Consider the following 22,944-nt stretch of genomic DNA (forward strand, 5'->3'; position numbering starts at 1 on the left):
AATTTCATGTTAAAAGAACAACATACGTTTCCTCAAGCTTAGTTTAAATAACCCTGCTTATTGAATCCATATACAAAACCATCCCCATACCATTACATTTGTTTGTACACATTAACTACACAAAATTATAGAAGATACAACAGGTCCTAATAGTAAGGTAGTATGATAGGATTTGCATACTTAATCTCCAAGATAATGAAATTGTCCATCCTAGTACGAAAGATTAAAAAAATGGGAGAAGTAGTAGGAGGGAAAAAAAAAAAGAACAGACCTCCATCTTCTGAAGCATGTCCTTCAGCTTTTCACGACGGCGCCTCCTTGCATTGTCATCTCCATCTCCCATTTCTTGGGCAGCTAATTTGTCACTCTCCGCCACGAGCTCCCCATTGCAATGCTCGCAATGGAAGTTTTCATCATCAAAAGAAACTAGTCGTAGTGCATCCAACGCATTATATCTGGACATTTAACATTGGGAGACTCCTCAAGATTTTATCTAAAGCATATAAATATGAAAACTTCAAAACCAGTAGCAGCAACAAGAAAACCTTTTGCCACAGTTAGGACATATATATTCCTGAACCGTGTTCTTGTTCTCCAGTTCATCTTTTAGCTTTTTCTTCATCCGTTGCGCTCTGTATCTCACAACATCGTAAATCTGGCAAGCATATGCAAACCAGGTTATTGATTGGTTAAGTAATGATGGGCAGTGAGGTTCATTTAAGGTTAAGATCATCAACTTCATAATTGTATTCATAATGTTAAATACTATATACATATATATGCAAAAAGAAAAGGCACCCTTATGATCTAGGAACAACAGGGTTAAATTTTACACATTTATCATCTTAATTTTGCATGCAGTATAAAATAATGAAATTCAACAAAGAGCTGAAGGAAGGGTTTAAATTAGATATGACTATCTAAAATAAAAGGGCATAACTAAACAGATAAAGTAGCACAAATCTAGATATATTCATGTCATGGATATGAAGGACAAACCTGTGCATAATCTAGACAACAATAAGAGTGCGTGTGGAGCTTAATCTTCTCTTCTCCCTCACGTCCGTTCTGCTGACCATCAGCTGTGGCAGCGATTGCAGCACTATATATTTTTGCACCTTTTGCAGTCTGGACAAAAATAACATATAATAAATAACATAATGAATTCAAAAATTAGGTTTTCTCACCTGTTCTAAATTCCAATCTCAACTCAGCAGTAATAATAAGAAAATCAGATTTTAACAAAAAAAAGTCAGAATAACATAATGAATCCTCACAACTGTACATTAATGAGACTGAATTGAGAACTGAAAAACATTGGTAATGAATTTATGGAATTGTTTGAAAATAACATTCACTTCAGACTTTTCTTTCATTGGGTAAACCTAACAAACCCAAGTATGGTCATCTACAAAAGTGACGAACCATCGTCCTCCAATTAAATTAGGTACTCTAGATGGGTCCCATACATCGCTATGTATAAGATGAAAGGGAGTAGGTGGTTTATAGGGGTGAGGAGGAGGATGTGTTCTAGGTCGCTTTGCCAAAACACAACGTTCAGAATAAGACAAAGGAGGATCTTTATTGATGAATAACTGAGGATACAAATGTTTCTATCAAGAATGATTGGAGAATCAATTCAATCTTATTTCCCTTGAAGGGATCACTGAATTTATGTACAAGACTGCCTATCAAACAAGGAAGTTTCCAAATCAGAATAGGAAGTTTCCCAATTCAGAATTGGAAACCTATACAAATTAGGATACAATCAATTTAGAATAGAATCACAGCAATCTACCTTCTAGAAGATATAAAATACATCTTTTGGAAAGAAAAAACTAATCATGTGATGTCTTGTCCGAGAACAAGGACAAGATATGTTACTTATCTTTGACACTCGCCCTCAAGATTGTGAATGAATGTCATGCATTCCAATCTAGCTTATCAACCCTTGACACACAGCTACAAGCAAACCCTTAGTCAACACATCTGCCAATTGATCACTTGAGGATATATATGGGGTACAAATTAGGCTACTATCCAATTTTTCTTTAATGAAATGCCTATCCACTTCAACATGTTTTGTTCGGTCATGTTGAACAGGATTGTGAGCAATACTTATACCTGATTTATTGTTACAGTAGAGTGTCATAGGAGTTGTCCATTTTATTCTAAGATCATCCAATAATATTTTAAGCCATAATAACTCACACATCCCTAGAGCCATTGATCTGAACTCTGCTTCAGCACTTGACCGAGCCACCATATTTTGATTTCTGCTTCTCCAAGTCACAAGATTACCCCTTAGAAATGTGCAATAACTGGATGCAGACCTCTTATCCACCATAGATCCAACATAATCAGTATCTGTGTAAGTCTCAAGAAACATAGTTTCTCCTTTCTTAAATAGAATACCTTTTCCAGGGGTTCCCTTCAAATAGTGTAAAATCCTACACACTGCCTTTAGATGAGTTTCTTTTAGGTTGTGCATGAATTGCCTAACCACACTTATTGTAGGCAATGTCTAGTCGAGTATGAGCTAGATAAATGAGCCTCCCAACCAATCTTTGATATGATCCTTTATCTACTACACCATCTTCCGACAACTCCCCTAACCAGTGATTAGGTTCAATTGGAGTGCCAACTGCCTTACTTCCCAACATTCCTATTTTAGCAAGTGGGTTTAATATGTACTTTTGTTGGGAGATAAAGATTCCTTCCTTAGAATGAGCCACTTCTATGCCAAAAAAAACTTTAATCTTCCCAATTCTTTAATTAGACATTCTCTCAATTTTCTCATGCTACCTTCATCATTTCTAGTGACTACAATGTCATCTACATATACTAACAACACTGTCACTCCTCTTGTAGCCGAGTGGTGAACGAACAAGGTATGATCCCCTTGGCTTTGGCTGTATCCCATACCAAGCATCACCTTTGTAAAACGGCCAAACTAGGCTCTTGGGGACTGTTTCAATCCATATAGGGCCTTTTTTAATTTGCACACTACTTTTTCCTTGGTTGGTAAACCAAAACCAGGTGGTAAGTCCATATAAATCTCCTTTTCCAAATGCCCATATAAATGCGACTAATTATCTCCTAAACTATGGAAACATATTTATAAGTTTGAATTAAGAGATTTGCTGGAGTTATCTTCTTCACACTGCTTTATCTCTTTATCCTCTAATCAACCTTATGACTTATCTCCTTGAATTTCTCTTATCTCTTTTATCTCCTTATTTTCAACATAAGAGATAAACCTGATCCTCTATTTTAGTCATCCCAATAAGAGGTAACTTCAACCAGTATCTTCAAGGAATAGACGAGCACAAAAATTCAATGGATTTGCATGTCTAACCAACTAGCAGAACCAATACAAAATGATGCACTCACAGGTAGAAAGCAACAAAAACACAAACTAAACATTAAGTATGACATTTTTTATGCTTTTATTGGTAACAAATTTGAGAAAATAATTTGATGTTGTTTGAACAGAGTTTACAAATAAGAACTTTAAATAGAATCAATGTTGAAAATTCCAAATACGCCGAGTATCAGCATATATATATATATATCCCTTAGGTTCCTTGCTCCCTATGTGCTATTGACAGGGAAAGAAGAACATGCAATAGAAGGAAGGGTGATATGCCTTACAAACAACAGAAAATTTGGATATGGACCAAACCCAAGTGGCGAATCCAAGTCAGATTTATAAATAGAGCACTTGGGTTAAAATGCATACCGAAGTGGGTGAAAATGCACAACCCAAAAGCAAAACCAACAAAGGAAGAATAAAATAAAAAGAGCAAGGCAATGACCGAGTGGCCACTTGGTCAAGAAGGACAAAGTGCACGTGCAACATCCAAATTAACTAATTCCAATTGCCATGTTTCAACTCACTTGCATTATTTTATTCTTCCAACTTCACTTGCGTCACTTGAATCTTCCAAATTCACTTGGATTATAAAATTCCAATTAATTAATTGAAGTTGTAGAGCTTGGAGATCAATTAATTAATGAGAAGCTTGGCAATTGAAGTTGTACAGCTTAGAAATCAATTAATTAATTGTAGTGGAGCTTGGAGATCAATTGAAGACTTGGAATCACTTAAGTGGCCGACAAGAGTGCAATCCATGAAGTGCAAGTCCAATTTACCACTCAGTCACAAATGCCTCCACACCTAGAAGCCTCCCTCATAGCCAACAGACCTTCTCAGGGCGTTCCTCAAACCGAATATGCTAAGAATATTCCAAGATTATGCGGAATATGCCCAAAATATGCCACCTGGGAAACCCGAGATGGCTGACATGTGTCCCCCTCACCCTTCTCTATAAATAGGAGGCCCGCCTCTTCGCTCAAGTACACTCACTTTGATACTCAAAATCCATTTTTGCGCTCAAGCACTCAAAAACTAACTTAAGCATCAAAGGATTTGCGCGAGAACAACCTCCCGCGCCACTAACTATTTGTTCGTCTTGGCAGGTCTCTCGGTCATCCAGAGCCTCTCAATCATTTAGTACCTCTCGATCATCAAAGGCCTCTCGTTCATCAGCAAGTCATCCTTTCTCCAGGCCACTTGATCAGTTGGCCTCCTAATCATTCGCCTCAAAGTCTCCTGATCATTCTTGCACACGGACATCAAAATCACCTTTCCCATGTTACAAATTCATTGTTGTATTGTGGCAACAACAAAGAGATACCGATGAAACATAACCCTAAATAGCATATGAAAAACAAGAACCAGTACATCCAAGAAATCACCAATGTGTTCAATAGACAAGCCACCTCCACAAAAAAATCACTTCAGATACACGGAGTTCTATTATCATGTTTAACATATTTCTACACTACTATACTAAATGTTCCCATAATCACCCCAACAAATCTCTTTTTTGAGCAAAATAGATAACAAGAAGAACCATACCAATGATTCTATTTAATGTTTCAATTGTCATCAAATGATAAAATTGAATTGTTGCATAGATTTGATATCATTAACTCTCCCATGGTAAGCCAAGGAAGGAGAAGAAATAAAGAGATAGCAATATCAGGGAAAAGCCTTTGCACTACCTAACAAAAGAAAGGAGATCCTTATTTAAGTAACATTAAGTTCAGGGGACCATCCTAAGTCCTATCTTAGCGATCAAGATGTCATCGGAAGATACTCCTAAGTAAAATATCAGAAATAGGCCAGGTGCATAAAACAGAGGGCTAAAGAATCATTAGAAATGGAAGAGAACATTCGAGATTCAAATTAGACAATAGTGAAAAAACTAATGAACAAGATGCCAATATTGTCCAGAGAACCAACAATTGTAACATGATAGTAAAGATGTGAACCAACTGTTATGGTCTATTGCAAGGCATGGGACTTGTCCCACATTGAAAGTTCAGTCTTCTGGTGTGGGATTTATAATCTCTTGGGCACCCTCCCCTTAACAACTAACTTTTGAGGGTGAGGTCTACCCGAGAGTTGTAACACCAACATGGGAAGAAAAAGGGGGTGGAACACAGAGATTATTTAAACAAGTTTATTTTCCAAATAACTTATTAGAAAACACCACCACCACTTGGGTACATGAATTCTAAATCTCCAGCCATCTCTATCCATGGTTGGATATTCTATATGGCCATTATATCATATGTCATGTCTAAGGGTTTCCCATTAAATTTTCTTTGGTCTTCCTCTCCCTTTTTAGATACAAATTTCCTCAATTTCATCCACTCAACTCACAGGTGCTTCTATCAATCTTCTTCACACGTCTAGATCAATGTAATTGTGGCTCTCACATCTTACCTTCAATAAGCGTCACTCCAATCTTATTATGTATCATCTCATTTTTTATTTTGTCTTTTCTTATATGATCCTACATTCACTATAACATATATTGCATATGTTAGCATTTAATTGCCCAACATTTTGAGCTATTCAACAAAGATGGCTTATATTTGCCTGGTAAAACTTCCATTTTAGATTTTGAGAAATTTTATGATCGCATAAAGGATTGGATGCATTTCTCCACTTTAACAATCATGTCTTAATTATCGGAGTAACAAACTCTATGATCCCCCTTTCTTTTTGAACAACTTATCCAAGATATCAAAATTTATCTTTTTTCAAGATAACTTCATCTCCAAGTCTAAAAATAACATGATCCACACTTCTATTTTTACTAATTCACATTTCACATTACACATACTCAATTTTGACCTACTTAATTTAAACCTATCAGCTCCCTAAGGATCTGACGAGCAATTCTTGATCAATAGGTTGATCGAGGAAGGAAGTGAGAGGGAATCGAGAGAGAAATTAGGGGGGGAGAGACAGAAATGAGGGAGAGAGAGAGAGAGAATAGAGAGAGAATATTCAGATAATTTGTTATGGATTTTCATATTTGTCCGTGCAGAGGGATCAGCTATATATATAGCTGGATCCTAACCTCCCATGTGTAGGTAACCACTTACAAGACTGGGAATGTACAAGTTGCCAAAGTAACAACAAACTTTGTACAACTCCCTATAGCATATTCTACTAATTTGCTACTTTTCCTTCCTATTACATTTAATTACTATATCGCCCCCCTACCATGCGAATACATGACAAAACCTTTCAATTCTCTAATGTTTCTCCATACTTCAAGTTCATTATACATGCATATTTTTGTCTCAACCACTCAAACAATACTCCTTCCATTTCTCCTCCATCACCTCCTCATTTTTAGGATCTTGTGATTGTGTTACGCATTTCACTTGGCTGAAATCCCTTATCTTTCTTCCCTTCATTTAGTCAACATAAATTTTCATGACCTCCTCATTTTTAGGATCTTGTGATTTTGTGTTACGCATTTCACTTGGCTGAAATCCCTTATCTTTCTTCCCTTCGTTTAGTCAACATAAATTTTCATGACCTCCTCATTTTTAGGATCTTGTGATTTTGTGTTATGTATTTCACTTGGCTAAAATCCCTTATCTTTCTTCCCCTTGCTTATTCAACATAAATTTCCATGACCTTTTGACTTTCCTTTACTAACTTGTAACACCCCTACCCATTCTAACCATGTACAAGCTAGACAACAATCATGATTTTTAATACTATTTGAAATTCAGATGAACCACGTTGGGGGGTGGGGGCCATTGACCAACTAGATAAAGCCCAGGCTTGCTTACGAAAAGTCAAAATGGAAGCAAATCAATTTAGAGTGAATGGGTACTCTGAGATAGAGTGAGAAAAATTGAATTTGATTAATTCAACTTATAAGACTTCGTAATATTTAGAAAATTACAAAAAAGAAACCATTCATTTCGAACAACAAATTGCAATTAGTCCGAGTATAATTATAATTGTGGCCACCGATTATGCTCTTTTAAAAATAAAGAGAATAATCATAGCCACCAACACCTAAGAGATAGACCCAAGGAACATAGTCAAAGTATTTTTCTTCTAGGCCTATGTGAGTATCTAGTAGGCATTCAATGCCACTTGGGTAGGAAGGTTAGGGTCCTTCTCGACATTTCCTAAGATTTCCAAGTTGGAAAGAGCACTCCCCTTGTAAGTTTTCCTCATTTTTTGCATAACTGATGTTCATTCCCTCTGTTACTTGACCGCAACAGCGAACGGTGTGAGACTTTCGATCAACTAGGTAAAACTCCAAGGAGCAGACATGTAAGTTCCTAGTGGTCCAAACTTTCTAATTATATTGATAAAAAGCACGCAATACACTTATGATAAGCATCTGACAAGTTTGTCATGCATGAACCTTCAAAGGTCAAATGGAGAATGAAATTGGGTTCTATGTTGACTACAAAAGAAATTATTTACTTAGAGCACAAAGAGAAACCTAAATTGACAACTAGCAACTGATATGCAGAAAAAGAGTGGATACAATTATGATTCACCAAATAACATGACCCCAATGACCTTAAAGAAAACTGCAAACTTTTGATGTCTTAATGTGATTAAGCCTGAAATTTGCACTATATGAATGTTTTATGGGGTATTAGAATCAAATATGTGAAGTATAAATATGAACAAAATATATAACTGACCTCTTTCCTGTGGTCCCTGGTGACTAGCTTTTCTTCTTCAAAAAAGCGCAAAGTCCGACGAAGTTGTTTTGAATGCAGCTTCAAGTCCTTTGCCAAATCATCCTCTCTGACCCACTGACGCCTAAATCCAATTAAATAAATTTATCTTAAATCCTTAACCAATAAATCAAAAGGGAAAAAGTACATTCTATCCCCCCCCCCCCCCCAAAAAAAAAAAAAAAAAACACCATGAAACACACATTAGAAAAATAAAGCAATTATTGGCTGAGGTTTTCGTATCCTTTGGGTGTGTCTGTGTGTGTGAAGATGGGGAGCAACATCTACAATAAGGAACATGATCCAAAACTTCCTAGACTCCTCCAGATTATGATATCATCATACTTTTCAGAAAACGTTAGGAGTTTAAACTTGCTCATTGCATCAGAGCAGATGGCTTGATGCAACATTCTCACACCAATAATTAACAAAAGGAATCCAATCCAAAGTAGGTTCAAATAAATAAATACATTGAGCCTTATGGCTTCAACTAAGTCTAGGAAAAGAAAAAAATAATAAGTTGAGGCAAAGAAAAAATAACAATATGCTCTTAACTTGAAACAATAAATTATAGGTCAAACATATATAACTGGCTGTTGTGGAAAAAGCCTTTCCCTATGATTGCATTAACTAGTTTTAACAATTCGTAACTATTACCCTATATTAGATTAAAAAGAGATATCAGAGGAATCAAGTCACCAACTCCAATCCTGCCCCCCACCTCTACACCTAGCCTTATTCTCCTCCATCTTCATTTGGTTTGTTGGCGAAACCCCCCCAACTACCCATATCCCAAACTTCTTTATTTTTCTTCATCCTTGTGTATCCATGTTCTATGGGTTGATTTCAGAATATCAACTATGTGATGGAACAGAATCATATCGATTAACTTCATTCAATGCCATTCCATGAAACTTTTCCATATGAAGATGGTGTTGGAACTTAACAAGGGCATTTAGTGTGAAATTTTGCCACATTGTTCTTTTGCATGAATTTGTAGTCAATATGAGCTCTAAAAGTCAATTTGTATTATGAATGCTATGGCACTAACCCCAACTTAGTTAGGATAAAGTGAAAGTATGATCATGATGATGTAGAAAATCATCAGCCAAGCCAGATCTAGCTTTGCTGATAGCTTCTTCTTCTTCAACTAGCTTCACAAAAGATGAAGAAAATCTAGTTTCTGAGTGAGCCAGTGAACTCTCAGCCATAAGAAGAATAAGAAAGGTGATAAAAAAAACCAATTTTTTTCTATGTTAGGGCATTTTTTTGCAATATCAACTAAATTATTATACATTCAGTGTTTAAAAAACTGGACCAGGCAAAGCCAGACACAAGATGGAAGGTTTGCGGGGAGCCAAAATTTTAATATTCGAAAAATCATGCCTTAGGATAGTCTTGTCAGGACCCTAGGTTTCAAATCTAGGGTTTCTAGTTCGCAATCATGGAAGAAGAAGAAGAAGAAGAGAAAGAGAGAGAGAGAGAGAGAGAGAGAGAGAGAGAAATAGAAAATGGATAGAGAGAAAATGAGAGAACTTGAGACAATTCATCCATAATGTCTTGGTACAAAGTGGCAGAGCCTTATATATTGCTATCCATAACAGTTAATTAGTTACATTGTAATAGATTCTTCTAACAGCTTATTACAATTGTAACATATTCTACTAACAGCTTATTACAGTTGCAGTAGTTTGTTACAACTATTGTAATTGTAACAATTGCAGTTAAAACAAGTTCAACTGCTTTCTGCTACTCCTATCTCCTAATTCTGTTGATCATGACATTTCCCTTCCCTTCAAAATTTTCTTGTCCTCAAGAAAATCAAAGAAGATAAGCAACTCGAGGAAATTGACCTAGAAGACCAGGCAGATATTCCCAAGTATTGTTATCCGGATGCAAATGGGACCATTGAACGAGTACTTGAATAAGTGAAACTTGGTTTCAGCAGATGCATCTAGAATATGGCATCCACTATTAATTCTTGTAGTTTCACCTTTTCTGCACCCTGTTTAACTGTTGCAGGTCGTAACATCTTCACTGTTGGCCTAAGTTCTTCACTAAGGCCAATTATAAAACTCAAAACAAAATATGCTTATGAAAGAGAGGGGTTGGTAATGATCATTAGTGATTTCAGTTCTTCAAACCTGATTTGATATTCCAAAAACATTCCAACCTGTCTCAACTTGTTAAATTCTTCTATAACATCAGTCATATTTCTATCACCACAACAAAAATCCTCCACAAAACCTGTCCATTAACAATCATCTCGTAATCTGATCCATCCTTGAAACCAAGTATCCTCAACATCATTCAAATAAGTAAAGGCTAAAGTAATTCTCTGTTGATCCGGAATATTATACAAGGTAAAGAGCATATGACATCACCTAATCTACTAGCTAGGGTCTTAACAATCAAACATTGGTATTTCTAGCTTTGGCAATGGAAAGTAAGGTTGATTAGATGTAGCCTGTACCTCCTACCTCCTTTCTACCGCTCTTTCAACTACATTTTCTCCAATTACAGCAGGTTCAATTTCTAGCTCCAAAGAACCAGCTGCCCTAGGAATTGTTCCATTTCCTTGTAGGATTGGATCAGATTGTTCCTTAGGAGGAAAATCATTTGGAAGACACATCCAAAGCAGTTTGGAGAACATATGCATGAAGCCATCCAGTCTTCTTGCTAATCCATCCTTGAAAGCCTCAAATTTCCTATCCAACACAAGGATCGCATCATGATTTTGGTTAGATCCAGATTCCAGCGAGTCTACTCATGCTTGGAGATCAGAAACAGTTGCATTCACTTGTTGCAGTTGAGCCTCGAATTGCTTAATCCAAGTTCCATCTGCCATGGCGATTTTCTAAGAGAGACTGAATCAGTGGTCTAGGACTTTCTCTGATACCAAATTGTCAGGGCCCTAGGTTTTGAATCTAGGGTTTCTAGTTGGCAGTCGTGGAAGAAGAGAGAGAGAGAAATTAGGGAAAAAATAGAGAGGGAAACAGAGAATGGATAAAAAGAACATGAGAGAACTTGAAATCAATTCATTTATAATGTCTTGGTACAAAGTGGCATAACCTTATATATTACTATCTACAACAATTAATTGGACATTGTAACAAAATCTACTAATAGCTTACTACAATTGTAACAGATTCTACTAACAGCTTATTACAGTTGTGGTAGTTTGTTATAACTACTGTACCTACAATAATTGCAGTTGAAACAACTTCAACTGCTTCCCACTATCTCTTATCTCCTAATTCTATTGATCATGACAAGTCTCTTAACATGTCCAGGTGTAAAAGTCTCCTAAGCTTTCATAGGATTTTGACTTTAATTTGGGGTTTTTTTTTTTTTGGGGGGGGGGGGGGGGGGGCGGCGCCAACATAGGTCTACCCCTACTAGGAATCTAGCCAAAAAGGGGAGAGGTTTACAGCCCATTTGGAACCAATTCTAAAGCAAAAAAGAATTCTAATTCCATAGTTTTAATGATTCCAACACAATTGGAATCTAATTTTTTAATATTTTTAATAAAACACTAAAAATTATAATTGAATTCCAAATTTTATGTTTGGAACCAATATGGGGTAGGAGTTAAATGAGTAGTTTGACCACATTACCCTTCACAACTCAATCAAAATAAGAAGTTAATATATAACATTAAATAATTGATTTTAGTTTTTAAATCTTTTCCATGGTATCAATAATGTTGAGTTGTATATTGAGATGATTGCTATGTTTGTATATTACACCTAAGGTTAGTTTTATGTAAGGGCCTGAGGCCTATGGCCCATTTAGTATTTGTATATATAGATGTATTAGTTTAATACACGAAAATTTTCTCCAACCACAATTTTCTCTCTCTCTCTCTCTCTCTCTCTCTCTCTCTCACTAATTTCACATGGTATCAGAGTCACTATACAAACCCTAACCCAACCCTAGTTTTAGACGTCACCGCCACCATTGCCACCGCATTTCAAGTCGCCAATGATAGCTGACGCTTATTGCGTTGTCGAACACTCCCGCTTCCCATCGCCATCGAGTACCTGAGAAGATGAAGGGGTCTCCTGCCAAATCTGAAACCGTCGGCCTTCTGCCATCAGCCTTTTCGACCAACGATTGCCCGAGCCACTGCCACCATCCGCCAGCCTCAAATCAACCCAACCCCGAAGCTCCGCCGCCGCCACGAGTCTACACGGGCCTCTTGTCAAAACAGTTCACAGAGAGGTTTTTTGCCCTAATCACTCTCTCTGATGCTTCGGCCGCAATGTTGTCACCACAGTTGGACTGGTCTCACTCAGTCTGTCCCGATCTCGATGGTTTCATCATCGTCCGCCGCCATCCATAGTAGTCAAAGCTCCAGCAAGCCTCTGCCACTCCATTTTTCTGTTGTTTTGATTATCTAGCCTTTCTTTTTGGCTTATTTTAACCCTTTTTGTCTTAGATCTTTTGATCTTGTAGGGCTCCCTTTGATCCAACAACCTGTCAAGTACTAGTAAATTTGGATCCTTCTCTAGTATCCTGTTTCCCTCACCAGCAATTGCTACTGAGAAGTTAATAAGCAGTTTCAATTATATCTCTAGGTCTAAGGCGGTTGAACTATGGTGTACGATCAAGGTTTGAAGGATCATCTGAACACCAAGTATGAGGAAGTGACAACAGATAATACTAAGCGGATGAAAGTTGATGCTCTATTGTGCAGTCTCCTGTGGCAATCGATTGATCCTTCCCTTCACCCAATCTATTCCAACTATACCACTTGCTTTGAATTGTGGGCTCAGACCAAGGCTCTCTATACAAATGACATCCAACACCTATATTTAGTGGTGTCTAATCTGACTAACTTGAGACAACAGGGTTTAACTCTTCCCGATTTTCTTGGTCGGATGGCTTCTATTAAGGCTAAATATAACTCCCTTTTACCTGCTAGTAAGACTGCAACAGAGAATCTTGCTCAAAGAGATAAGTTTTTCATGGTCTGTACTCTTGTTGCTATTGGTCCTAAGCTTGCTCTTGTTCGTGACCAGATCTTTGCCAGTCCCATTGTCCCTACGATGAATGAAGTGTATTCCCGTCTTCTCCGAGTTTCCTCTGTTCCTACAGTAACTACCTCTTTCACAAGTGATAATTCAATCATGGCTTTGCAAGTTCAGAGTAGTGGAGAACAAGGAGGAGATCGTGATGGTAATCGGGGATAACACCCTAAGGGTAACTACTGTCACAAGTGGGGGCATACTAAGGAACAGTTATAAGCTGCATGGTCACCCTCCTCATGCTAATGTTGCTTATGTTGATTGTTCCCGGTCTGAGTCTTTTGATGGACAACCACATAACTCTTTACTTCTCAGTGGGCTAACTATGAAGAGTATCTCAAGTATAAGACATCCCAACACTCCTCACCCACAGTTGCCTCTATCACCCACTCCGATGACTCCAGTGTCCGTCTCGCTCGGTCATCCTTTTTAGGACCGTGGGTCCTGAACTCATGTGCTTCTAACCATATATCTGATAATTCTCATTTGTTCTCTCATTTTACTAGTTATGCATCTTTACCTTATGTAACTTTAGTCAATGGTTCCAAAACAGTTGCTAAAGCTGTCAGCCCTACCAAACCCTTACCTTCTCTGCCTTTAGATTTTGTCATTTATCTTCTTCGTTGTCCTTTTAATCTTGTATATGTCAGTATAGTGACATGTGCCTTAAATTGTTATATCACCTTTAATGACAATTTTGTTACTATCCTGGATCACAATACGAGACAAATGATTGGCATCGGATGTGAGTCGCAGGATCTCTATCACCTCAACATTCTTACTTCTCCTGTTGCTTGCTCGGTGACTGAGTCTCCTACTCTTCTCCACAACCGTTTGGGACATCCTAGGTTGGCCAAGTTTCAGAAGATGGTTCCCAATCTGTCTAGTTTGTCATTTTTTCATTGTGAATCTTATCGACTTGGAAAACAGTCTACAACTTCTTTTCCAAAGTGTGTCAATATTCAGGTTGGGTCCCCGTTTGCTTTAGTTCATTCTGATGTTTGCGGTCCTAGTCGTGTTGTGTCTGTTTTGAGTTTTCAATACCTTGTAACATTCATCAACGATTATTCCTGTTGCACTTGGTTATATTTAATGAAAAATCGTTATGAGTTATTCTCAATATTTGAATCTTTTCGTGCTAAAATCAAAATGTTTTTTCATACATTTGTTCAAGTATTGCGTAGTGGCAATGCCCTTGAATATTTTCTTACCCCCTTTACTACATTTATGTCTTCTCGGGGGATTTTACATCAGTCGTCATGTGTCTATACACCACAACAGAATGGGGATGTTGAGCATAAAAATAGACATTTGATTGAAAATGCTCACACCCTTTGTTGTGTCATTTGTACTAAATTAGAAGGTTTAATGTAATCAAATAGTTTTTTGTAATGCTGCAAGTGTATGTCTTTTCTGTTGTATAGTTAGAATAATATCACTACTAGAAGGTATGTTTCTAAAAGGGTGGCTGACCGAATAATTTAGTTAGTTCTTTTCGGTCAACCGGTCAGTTCTGTTATTGCGTTGTAACTCACGCCCCTATAGCTTATAAATAAGGATCGTGGGATGGGGAGGAAAAATCAGTGTTGTGCACTTCATTCTGAGAAGGGTTTTTTCTCAGTTTCTATCTTGTGTTTGGGATTGAGTGAGAGGTTGAGAGAAAGGCCGAGTATAGTCTTGTAATCTCGGAATTCTGCTAGCTTTCAAGGTATATGGGCTAGGTAAAATTAAGGTTCTCTTTGTAATCATCCTAAAGGTGTTTCAAGTTAGTGGAATGAGAGGTGCAACAGCAATCTGGACGTAGGTCTTATTTTGAGATCGAACCAAAATAAATCTTCATGTGTTCTTACTGTTTTCTTTCCTTCTTGATTGTTTTATCTATATTGTTTGAGTTCTCGGGTGTGGGAGCACCTAGGATGAGCTATTTGAGTTGAGAGAATCCGTGGGAGTGTTGTGTTCTACTCTAACACCTTTCTTTTACACCATCATGTTCCCTTTCGTTTTTGGGCTAATGTTATCCTCAGTGCTTGCTATCTCATTAACAAGATGCTTTCCTCTATTCTTCAACATGAGATTCCACACTCTCTCTTGTTTCCTAATCACCTATTATATGTTTTTTCTCCCTGTGTCTTTGTTTACACATACTTTGTCCATAACGTCTCCTAGTCGGGATAAATTGTCTGCTCGGTCCATCAAGTGCATTTTTCTTCGGTACTACCCGCTTCAAAAGGGTTATAAGTGTTACTCTCCTGACACCCGATGCTATTTTCTTTCTGTTGGTGTTACATTTTTTGAGTCATCTCCTTTCAACTCTTCGCCCCATTCCAACTGTTATCCCATTTTGAGGTCTTACCTAATCCATCTAGTCCTCCTGTTCCTATTCTACCGATTCCCTCTTCTATCCCATTACAGGTTTATCATTGGCGCTCTCAAACTCGATCTCATGCTAGTCTTGACATTGTTACTGAGCATTCTCTAGCTTCTTCTATTGCACCAGCGACACCTGCTGACTCACATCCTGCTCCAGTGTCTCCACCTACCACTGCCCTACCTCCTAAAGATTAGTTTCCCATTTCCATTCAAAAAGGTACCTGTTCTATTCACAATCCTCATTCAATTTATAATTTTCTTAGTTATCATCGTCTGTCTTCCCCTTTTAGTGCTTTTGTTTCTTCCTTATCCTCTATTTCTATTCCCAAGACTGTTAGTGAGCCACTTTCTAATCTGAGGTGGCGACAAGCAATGGTAGATGAGATGACTAATTTGCATTTCAATAGTACTTTGGATTTGGTTCCATTACCCCCAGGGAAATCTTTTGTCGATTGTCAATGGATCTATACTGTCAAGATTGGTCCTGATAAGTAGGTTAATCAGCTTAAGGCCCGTTTGGTTGCAAAGGAGTACACTCAAGTTTATGGTCTTGACTATGGTGACACTTTTTCCCCTGTGGCTAAAATGTCTTCTATGCCTTTGTTTCTCTCTTTCGCCGCTATGCACCACTGGTCGTTGTATCAGCTAAACATTAAGAATGCATTTTTACACGATGAGCTTTAAGAGGAGATTTATATGAAGCACATAGTTCTGAAAGGCACAAGGCGCAAAGGGTCCTGGAGCCTGAGGCGCAAAGCGCACAAGACGAGGCGCGCCTCTGCGAAGCGAGGTGTACCTTTTAGAAAAAAAACTCAAAATCTTGTAAAATCATAAAAAACTATCAAATTATCAATAATAACACATGCATATCATTAATGATTCATTATCTTCAAATTCTAAACTAACATCATCAAAGTTGATTCATTCATCATGCAAATTCTAAACTAGAAACATCATCAAAATTCAAACTTAAAGTCTCAAACTCAAACAAGTACCAATCATCATGTAAAGTTCTAAACAAACATATAAACACGACAAGTCCACAATCAATAAAGAAGTTTTAATCAATCATCATCAAGGAGACCATCAACATCAAGGTCAATATTTTCATCATCCCCTTCAATCAAGAAAATGTTTTCATTTTGAAAACTATCTCCCGGTATTTTGATAACTAATATTCATTGTTGTTAAAATGATTTTTAATGAATTTTTCAAGAAATAGTAGGTATGTATTTTGGGGGTGGTAAAATCACTAAATCCTAAGTTTATACTAAAATCAAAATTCTATTTTCTTATTCTTATGAATTTTGATTTTTTCGATATTTTTATTGAATCCAAATGGAGGGTACTTTCATATTTATATTTATGTATTAAAGTAAATGAAAGGTAAAATATAAATAAAAAAAAATGTGGACATTTTAATTAAAACCTAGGTTTTAAGTAAATGTGGACATTTTAAGTAAATGTAAATATGTTATAATGTATACATGTTGGAACTGAGAAGAGGGGAGGAATTGGGTTGCCTAGATTTTAACTAAAACCTAGGTTTCATACTTAGGTTTCATGAGGCGTGCCTCTTGCCTCGACACCTCACCGTGCAAGGCGCGCGCCTCACTGAAATCGCCTCGCCTCAGCCCAAGCGAGGCGCTGAACTGGCGCCTTAAGGCGCCTTGTGCCTAGGCACGCCTTTAACAACTATGATGAAGCAACCTCCTAGGTTTGTTGCTCAAGGGGAGTCTGATTTGATTTGTAAACTCTGTCGCTCACTATATGGGTTGAAACAGTCTCTGCGTGCCTAGTTTGGTTGCTTCAGTGCTATTATTTAGGAATTTGGTATGACTCGCAATGAGAGTGATCATTCGATTTTCTACAAACATGCATCACAAGGTAGGCGTATATACTTGATAGTCTATGTAGATGATATTGTCAATACAGGTGATGATCAAGATGGTATTGTTCAGCTAAAGAAACATCTTTTCCATCATTTTCAAACTAAGGACTTCAGGTTGCTTAAGTACTTTCTTAGCATAAAAGTTGCTCAGTCCAGTTCTGGTGTAGTTATCTCTCAAAGAAAGTATGTGTTAGACATTCAGGAAAAAATTGGGATGCTTGATTTTAACCTATAGATTCTCTTATGGACCCTAATGTAAAGCTTTTACCAGGACAGAGGGAGCTTCCCACAAATCCTGGGAGATACCGCAAGCTGGTTGAAAAACTTAATTATCTCACTATCACTTGGCCTAACATTTCTTTCTCAGTCAATGTTGTCAGTCAGTTTTTACAATCTCCTTGTGATAGCCACTGGGATGCAGTTGTCCAAACTATCAGGGATATTAAGGGAGCTCCAAGTAAAGGACTATTGTATGAGGACAGATGTCATACTAGGGTAGTCAGATATTTTGACGTTGATTGGACAGGTTCTCCATCTGATAGACAATCTACTTCAGGATATTGTGTTCAAGTTGGTGAAAACCTAGTATCTTGGAAAAATAAAAAGTAGGATGTTGTTAAAAGGCCGAGCGCAAAAGCAAAATATAGTGCTATGGCCTTGGCAACATGTGAATTTATCTGGTTAAACAATTGTTTCAGGAACTCAAGTTTGGAGAGATATCACAGATGAAGTTAATTTGCGATAATCAAGTTGCATTACATATTGCCTCCAATCTAATCTATCATGAGAGGACCAAACATATCGAGATAGATTGTCACTTCATCCGAGAGAATATTTTATTTGGTTGTATTACCACATATTTTGTCAATTCAAATTATCATTTAGCAGATATCTTTACTAGATCTCTTAGGGGTCCTCGAATTGGGTATATTTGTAAAAAACTTAGTGCATATGATATATATGCTCCAGCTTGAGGGAGAGTGTTGAATTGTATATAGAGATGATTGTTATGTTTGTATATTACACTTAGGGTTACCTTTATGTCAGGGCCTAAAGCCCATGGCCCAAAGCCCATAGCCCATTTAGTATTTGTATATATAGGTGTTCTGTTTATTAGTTTAATACACGAAAATTTTCTCCAACTAGGGTTTTCTCTCTCTCTTACTAAGTTCCCAAATAACAATGAGTTACATATTCTAATATTATAGAAAAACTTTAAATAAGATCTTAAGGACCAAACATAAGATTATGTTGCTATCACATCTATAACTTATGTTGTTGCCTAACAACAACAATAAATTTATAATGCGGGAAAGTGAGATGCAAGTGGCCCAACAAGTTGGGTATGAGTCTTATGAACTAAGTGACCCAACAAGTTGGGTATGAGTCTGAGTGACCCAACGAGTTGGTTCATGAGAGAGGTTGGAAGTGACGAGTGACCTAAAGTAACCGAGAGACCTACAAAGAAAAAAGCATTAGGGGCGCAAGTGAGGTCACCCATCGACCCTCCAATACTTAAGTCAGTCTATGAATGAGTTGAGAGCAAAAAGAGAGCTTTGAGTGTCGTGGTGAGTGTACCTTGAATGAGGGGGCGACCCTCCTATTTATAGAGGAGAAAGAGGCTAACAAAAAAGTGTGACCCATGTTTCATTGCAAGCATCTCGAATGGACTTTGACCGAGTCTCACGACCTCCCGAGAGGGTCTCTCACATGGCTTGGTTAAAGCTTGGCATGGCACTCCCGGTTATAACCGAGAAACCCGAGTCTCGGTTATTGGCAAGGCTTGATGGAGCCTTGAATTTCCACGAGGCTTGGACACCTCACAGCCTAATAGCTGCATGATTTGTGGTTTGGTATGGCTTAAGGTGGCATCCCTCTTAGTTATTGGCCTTTGGCAGGGCTCGAATGTCTTGGTCATGGGTTTGTTTGAGTCGCATGGTACGTGGTTAGTGGCTACCAAATGGTGGGGGTGGGCGTGGGATTATAACCTAGTGACTCTCAAGGTCACTCAGTTGTAACCAAGTGACTAAATGGTCCATATGCCTTGTGCCTTGTGATGCATATGCCTTGCCTCTTCATGCCTTGTGCCATGCCTTCATTTGTCTTTGTCATTGTGCATAGCACTCACTCGGTTGTGGCTTGCGCATGGTTGCATCACCCGCATGGCCCTTGGCCTCATCACATGGCCAAGGGTCTTCTTCTTACACGGGATGTCTTGATGCCCACATGGAATGGCTCAAAGGCGAGTGAGTTTGGTATGTGCACAATTAACTGCAATCAAAAGGGGAAGGGGGGGGGGGGGGAGGGGGTCACTCCGTTATAACCGAGTGACCCACTAGGTCACTCAGTTCTTGTAGCCTGCTTAAGTCTTGCAATGCTTCACGCAGCCCATGTGTTCAAGTCACTTCCAATAGACCAAGTGACCCTCAATTGGTCATCCCCAAGCCACTTCCTTGGCCCAACATTAATTTCCAGCACCTTTCCATTGCTTGGCCTACCCTCATGGGTTGTAAACCCATTTTATTGTATTCAAGCTGACCATTGGGCATAACAACTTCTTTATCATCAAAAATGTTATAACAAAAAAAGATAGCAACTAAAATAATGCTAAAAATATGAGTTTTAAGAATTTCACTACAATTTCGGATTAATTGTAAATAGCAATCACAAACTTATATAATTCAAAATTACAACTTCTACCACTTAGGTCTAGCAATACAAATTTATTTGTAATATAAAGTTTGTTAAGATCAAGGGTGTGTAAATAAAATTTTGATGATAACAAAAATAGTTTTATGATATAAATATTTTTTATTAACCTCTTGTAAGTGAAAGATATGTTTTGATGATAACAAAATTATTTGTCTGTTAGAGAGATATTTTATCAAACTCATTGTGCTGAAAAATTGTGTGTTGAAATGCCTAAGTATCTTAGGACGACTGAAGTTTATCTTAGGTCGACCTAAGGCATATTGTTTAAATCTCATCGTATGCCATTTCGATCGACTGAAATTGGCCAAAATGTTGGCCTCATTTCTTAGGTCGACCTAAGCTTCGACCAAAGTTGTGACTTTGGTCACTGGAGAACTTCGATCGACTGAAGTTCAATAGTTATTTTTGAATGTTATGATTTCTGCATGTTTTTTTATTGCTCACGAAGTGTATAATTTTTCAAATTTATTTTTGTCTTGTTCCTCAAAGTCATATATTGATTCTCTCTTGTTGATTATATAATCTATTGCTAGAGAATAATGTTTCTTCAGCGCTCACAAATTGACTCTTGTGTAGAAATCTCTTAGCTATGTTCTAAGTTGTCAATAGATACTAGCTGGAGCTGAAAATTCAAAAGATTTCTTCTGAAATTTAAAGGTTGTTTCATCCTTTCTATGTAATAGCTATTTTCACTGATATTATGTATAAATAGAAGGAGAGTATGAAGGAAAGAAATATACAAACAGAGAAATACAATATAGCGAACAAACTTGACAGAAGCATTCAAACAAGGGTGAGAAGGTTCAAGTGTTACAGGTCTGTTGGCTGGTGAAATTCTCAAATTGTTGGTAACTTGTTTGAGTTTGGTTTTGTTGTAAGTTTGTTATTGTTACTCACCTTTTGTGAGGAGATTGTATTTGCTAGTTGTGTGCTAGTGGCTCTTACTTAAGGCAAGAGATTGTATGTTTGATCTAGCTTCATTTAAAAGCAAGTGTTGGTTCTAGCTCCAATTAAAAGCTAGAGTTGATTCTCTCTAATGGAACCACAAGCTAAGGCTTGAGAGCCTCAAGCTTAGTCTTGAGAGAGGCCTAAACTCTTTAAAGAGCTGAACCTCTATAAAAATTCTCTTGTTCCTTGTGGTTGATTGTTTTAAATTTTCATATACTTGCTCAATCACATTTTATTTAGATCACAAAAATCAAGAGTTTTCAACAGGAGCAAAATTTATTAATATTCGAAAAACCCAATTCAACCCCCCCCCCCCCCCTTGGGTATTTATCTGGGCAGCAAAGGTCATAAGGCTCAAGCGTGGACATCATATAAATAATCTAACAAAATAAACAGGTCTGATGAAACAAATCTAACAAAGTTGAAATTATTGATAATCACACTAATGAGTTATATGAAAGAATTAAAGATAAAACACTGGTAATAAAAAAATACAAAAAATTAAACAACAGAAAAATTTAAATTACATTGCAAATAAAGAACCTTCATACCATCGTGCATACCCTTTAGATAGGCTCTTGGTTGTCTCAACAGTATCACAATTATGGAAAAGGGAAGGAGAAAGAGAATGACATGGAAAGAAAAAAAAAAGATAGAAAATAATATAAATATTTTAACTAGAATGCAAAAGGGTATTTGTGGAAATAAAATAAATAAATAAATAAGGGGGAAGAATAGAAATATTATAAACAGAATGGAAAAGGGTATTTGTGAAATAAAATAAATAAATAAGTGGGGGATGAGAATTCCAATTTTTTATTTGACAATTCCGACCAACTTTGATTGGAATTCAAATTACAGATTTTGAGGGTAAACAGAATTACAATTCCTACACTTTTTTTTATTCCAGACACAAGAATTCATTAAAACTCTGGAATTGGAATTCCAATTCCGGAGATCAAGGTCAAATCAGAATGTATTTTTAGTATATAAATAAATATATAATAATTAAATTATAATATAGAAACAAAAAAATAGAATTTATCACATAATTTAAATCACAAAACTAGATAAAAGATTTTAATTTTATGTTTAGGTTAATATAACTCCAAGTTAAACCAGACCACCCACATGTCACATGTAAAGTGGTTTTTCTCCAAGTGTCTAATCAATATATCTACATTAAGGAAATAAAATACATTTTCTGTCAAAACATCTTCTATTTCCAAGAAAATACAACTCTCTCCCTGTCAAAAGGCATTTACAGCTCTCTATCAAAGCATTTTCTCTTCCCAAGAAATACAGCTAACCCTCCCCAAAAAGGCCTCTCAAATTGTCTTCCTCCCTCACACATATTTGGCTTTCCATTTGATCATAAACAAGCTCTCCAACTGCCCATCTTGGCAGACAACGCAATGGTAGATCTAGCAGCGAAAGCAAGAACAAACACGGGAGCTTGCAGCTTGTTTATTTATTTACTTTTTTGTTTTCTTTGGCTGTTTGTTTGATTCTGTGGCTTCCTTTCATGAAGCTATTACACATTCAATGCCAAACGAGAAAAGCATTGAATTCCATTGGCCACGCAACTTCTTTCTAATTTTCTTCTTTTTCTTCTGAGCAGGCATAATTTTCTCCCTGAAGTGAATGGCATTGGGCCATCTCCCTTCTTTCTCTGCATATATTGTATCGGCAAAACCAGGATGGCTCAGTCAGTTTCTGGTTGAACCGCCCAATTCAAAAAACAGCGGGCCAATTTTTTGCCAGCTGCTTTTTTCGGAAAAACCAAACAGGACCAGCAGCCAATTCCCAGTTTTCCTGACGGAACCGACCAGTCTGATCTGATTTTGATAACACTGATGTAGACTAGATAAAAATAAAATATATATATATATATCATGCAGCAAAAACATA

General features: G+C 37.1%; 1 protein-coding gene across 2 annotated transcripts in view; it reads right to left on the reverse strand.

The window, feature by feature from the left end:
* LOC127806094 (transcription initiation factor IIE subunit alpha-like) overlaps positions 1–22,944 on the reverse strand; it is a 58,649-nt gene that overhangs the window by 17,468 nt on the left and 18,237 nt on the right. For both annotated transcript variants that reach the window (XM_052343108.1, XM_052343107.1), the window contains exons 5-8: positions 8,047–8,167; positions 1,000–1,128; positions 546–655; positions 272–455 (exon numbers count right to left, since the gene is read on the reverse strand). In XM_052343108.1, coding sequence (XP_052199068.1) covers positions 272–455; positions 546–655; positions 1,000–1,128; positions 8,047–8,167 — 544 coding nt within the window. The remainder of the gene's footprint in view (positions 1–271; positions 456–545; positions 656–999; positions 1,129–8,046; positions 8,168–22,944) is intronic.

This window comes from Diospyros lotus, chromosome 7 (genome assembly GCF_014633365.1).
Source record: "Diospyros lotus cultivar Yz01 chromosome 7, ASM1463336v1, whole genome shotgun sequence".
In the NCBI taxonomy this organism is placed as follows: domain Eukaryota; kingdom Viridiplantae; phylum Streptophyta; class Magnoliopsida; order Ericales; family Ebenaceae; genus Diospyros; species Diospyros lotus.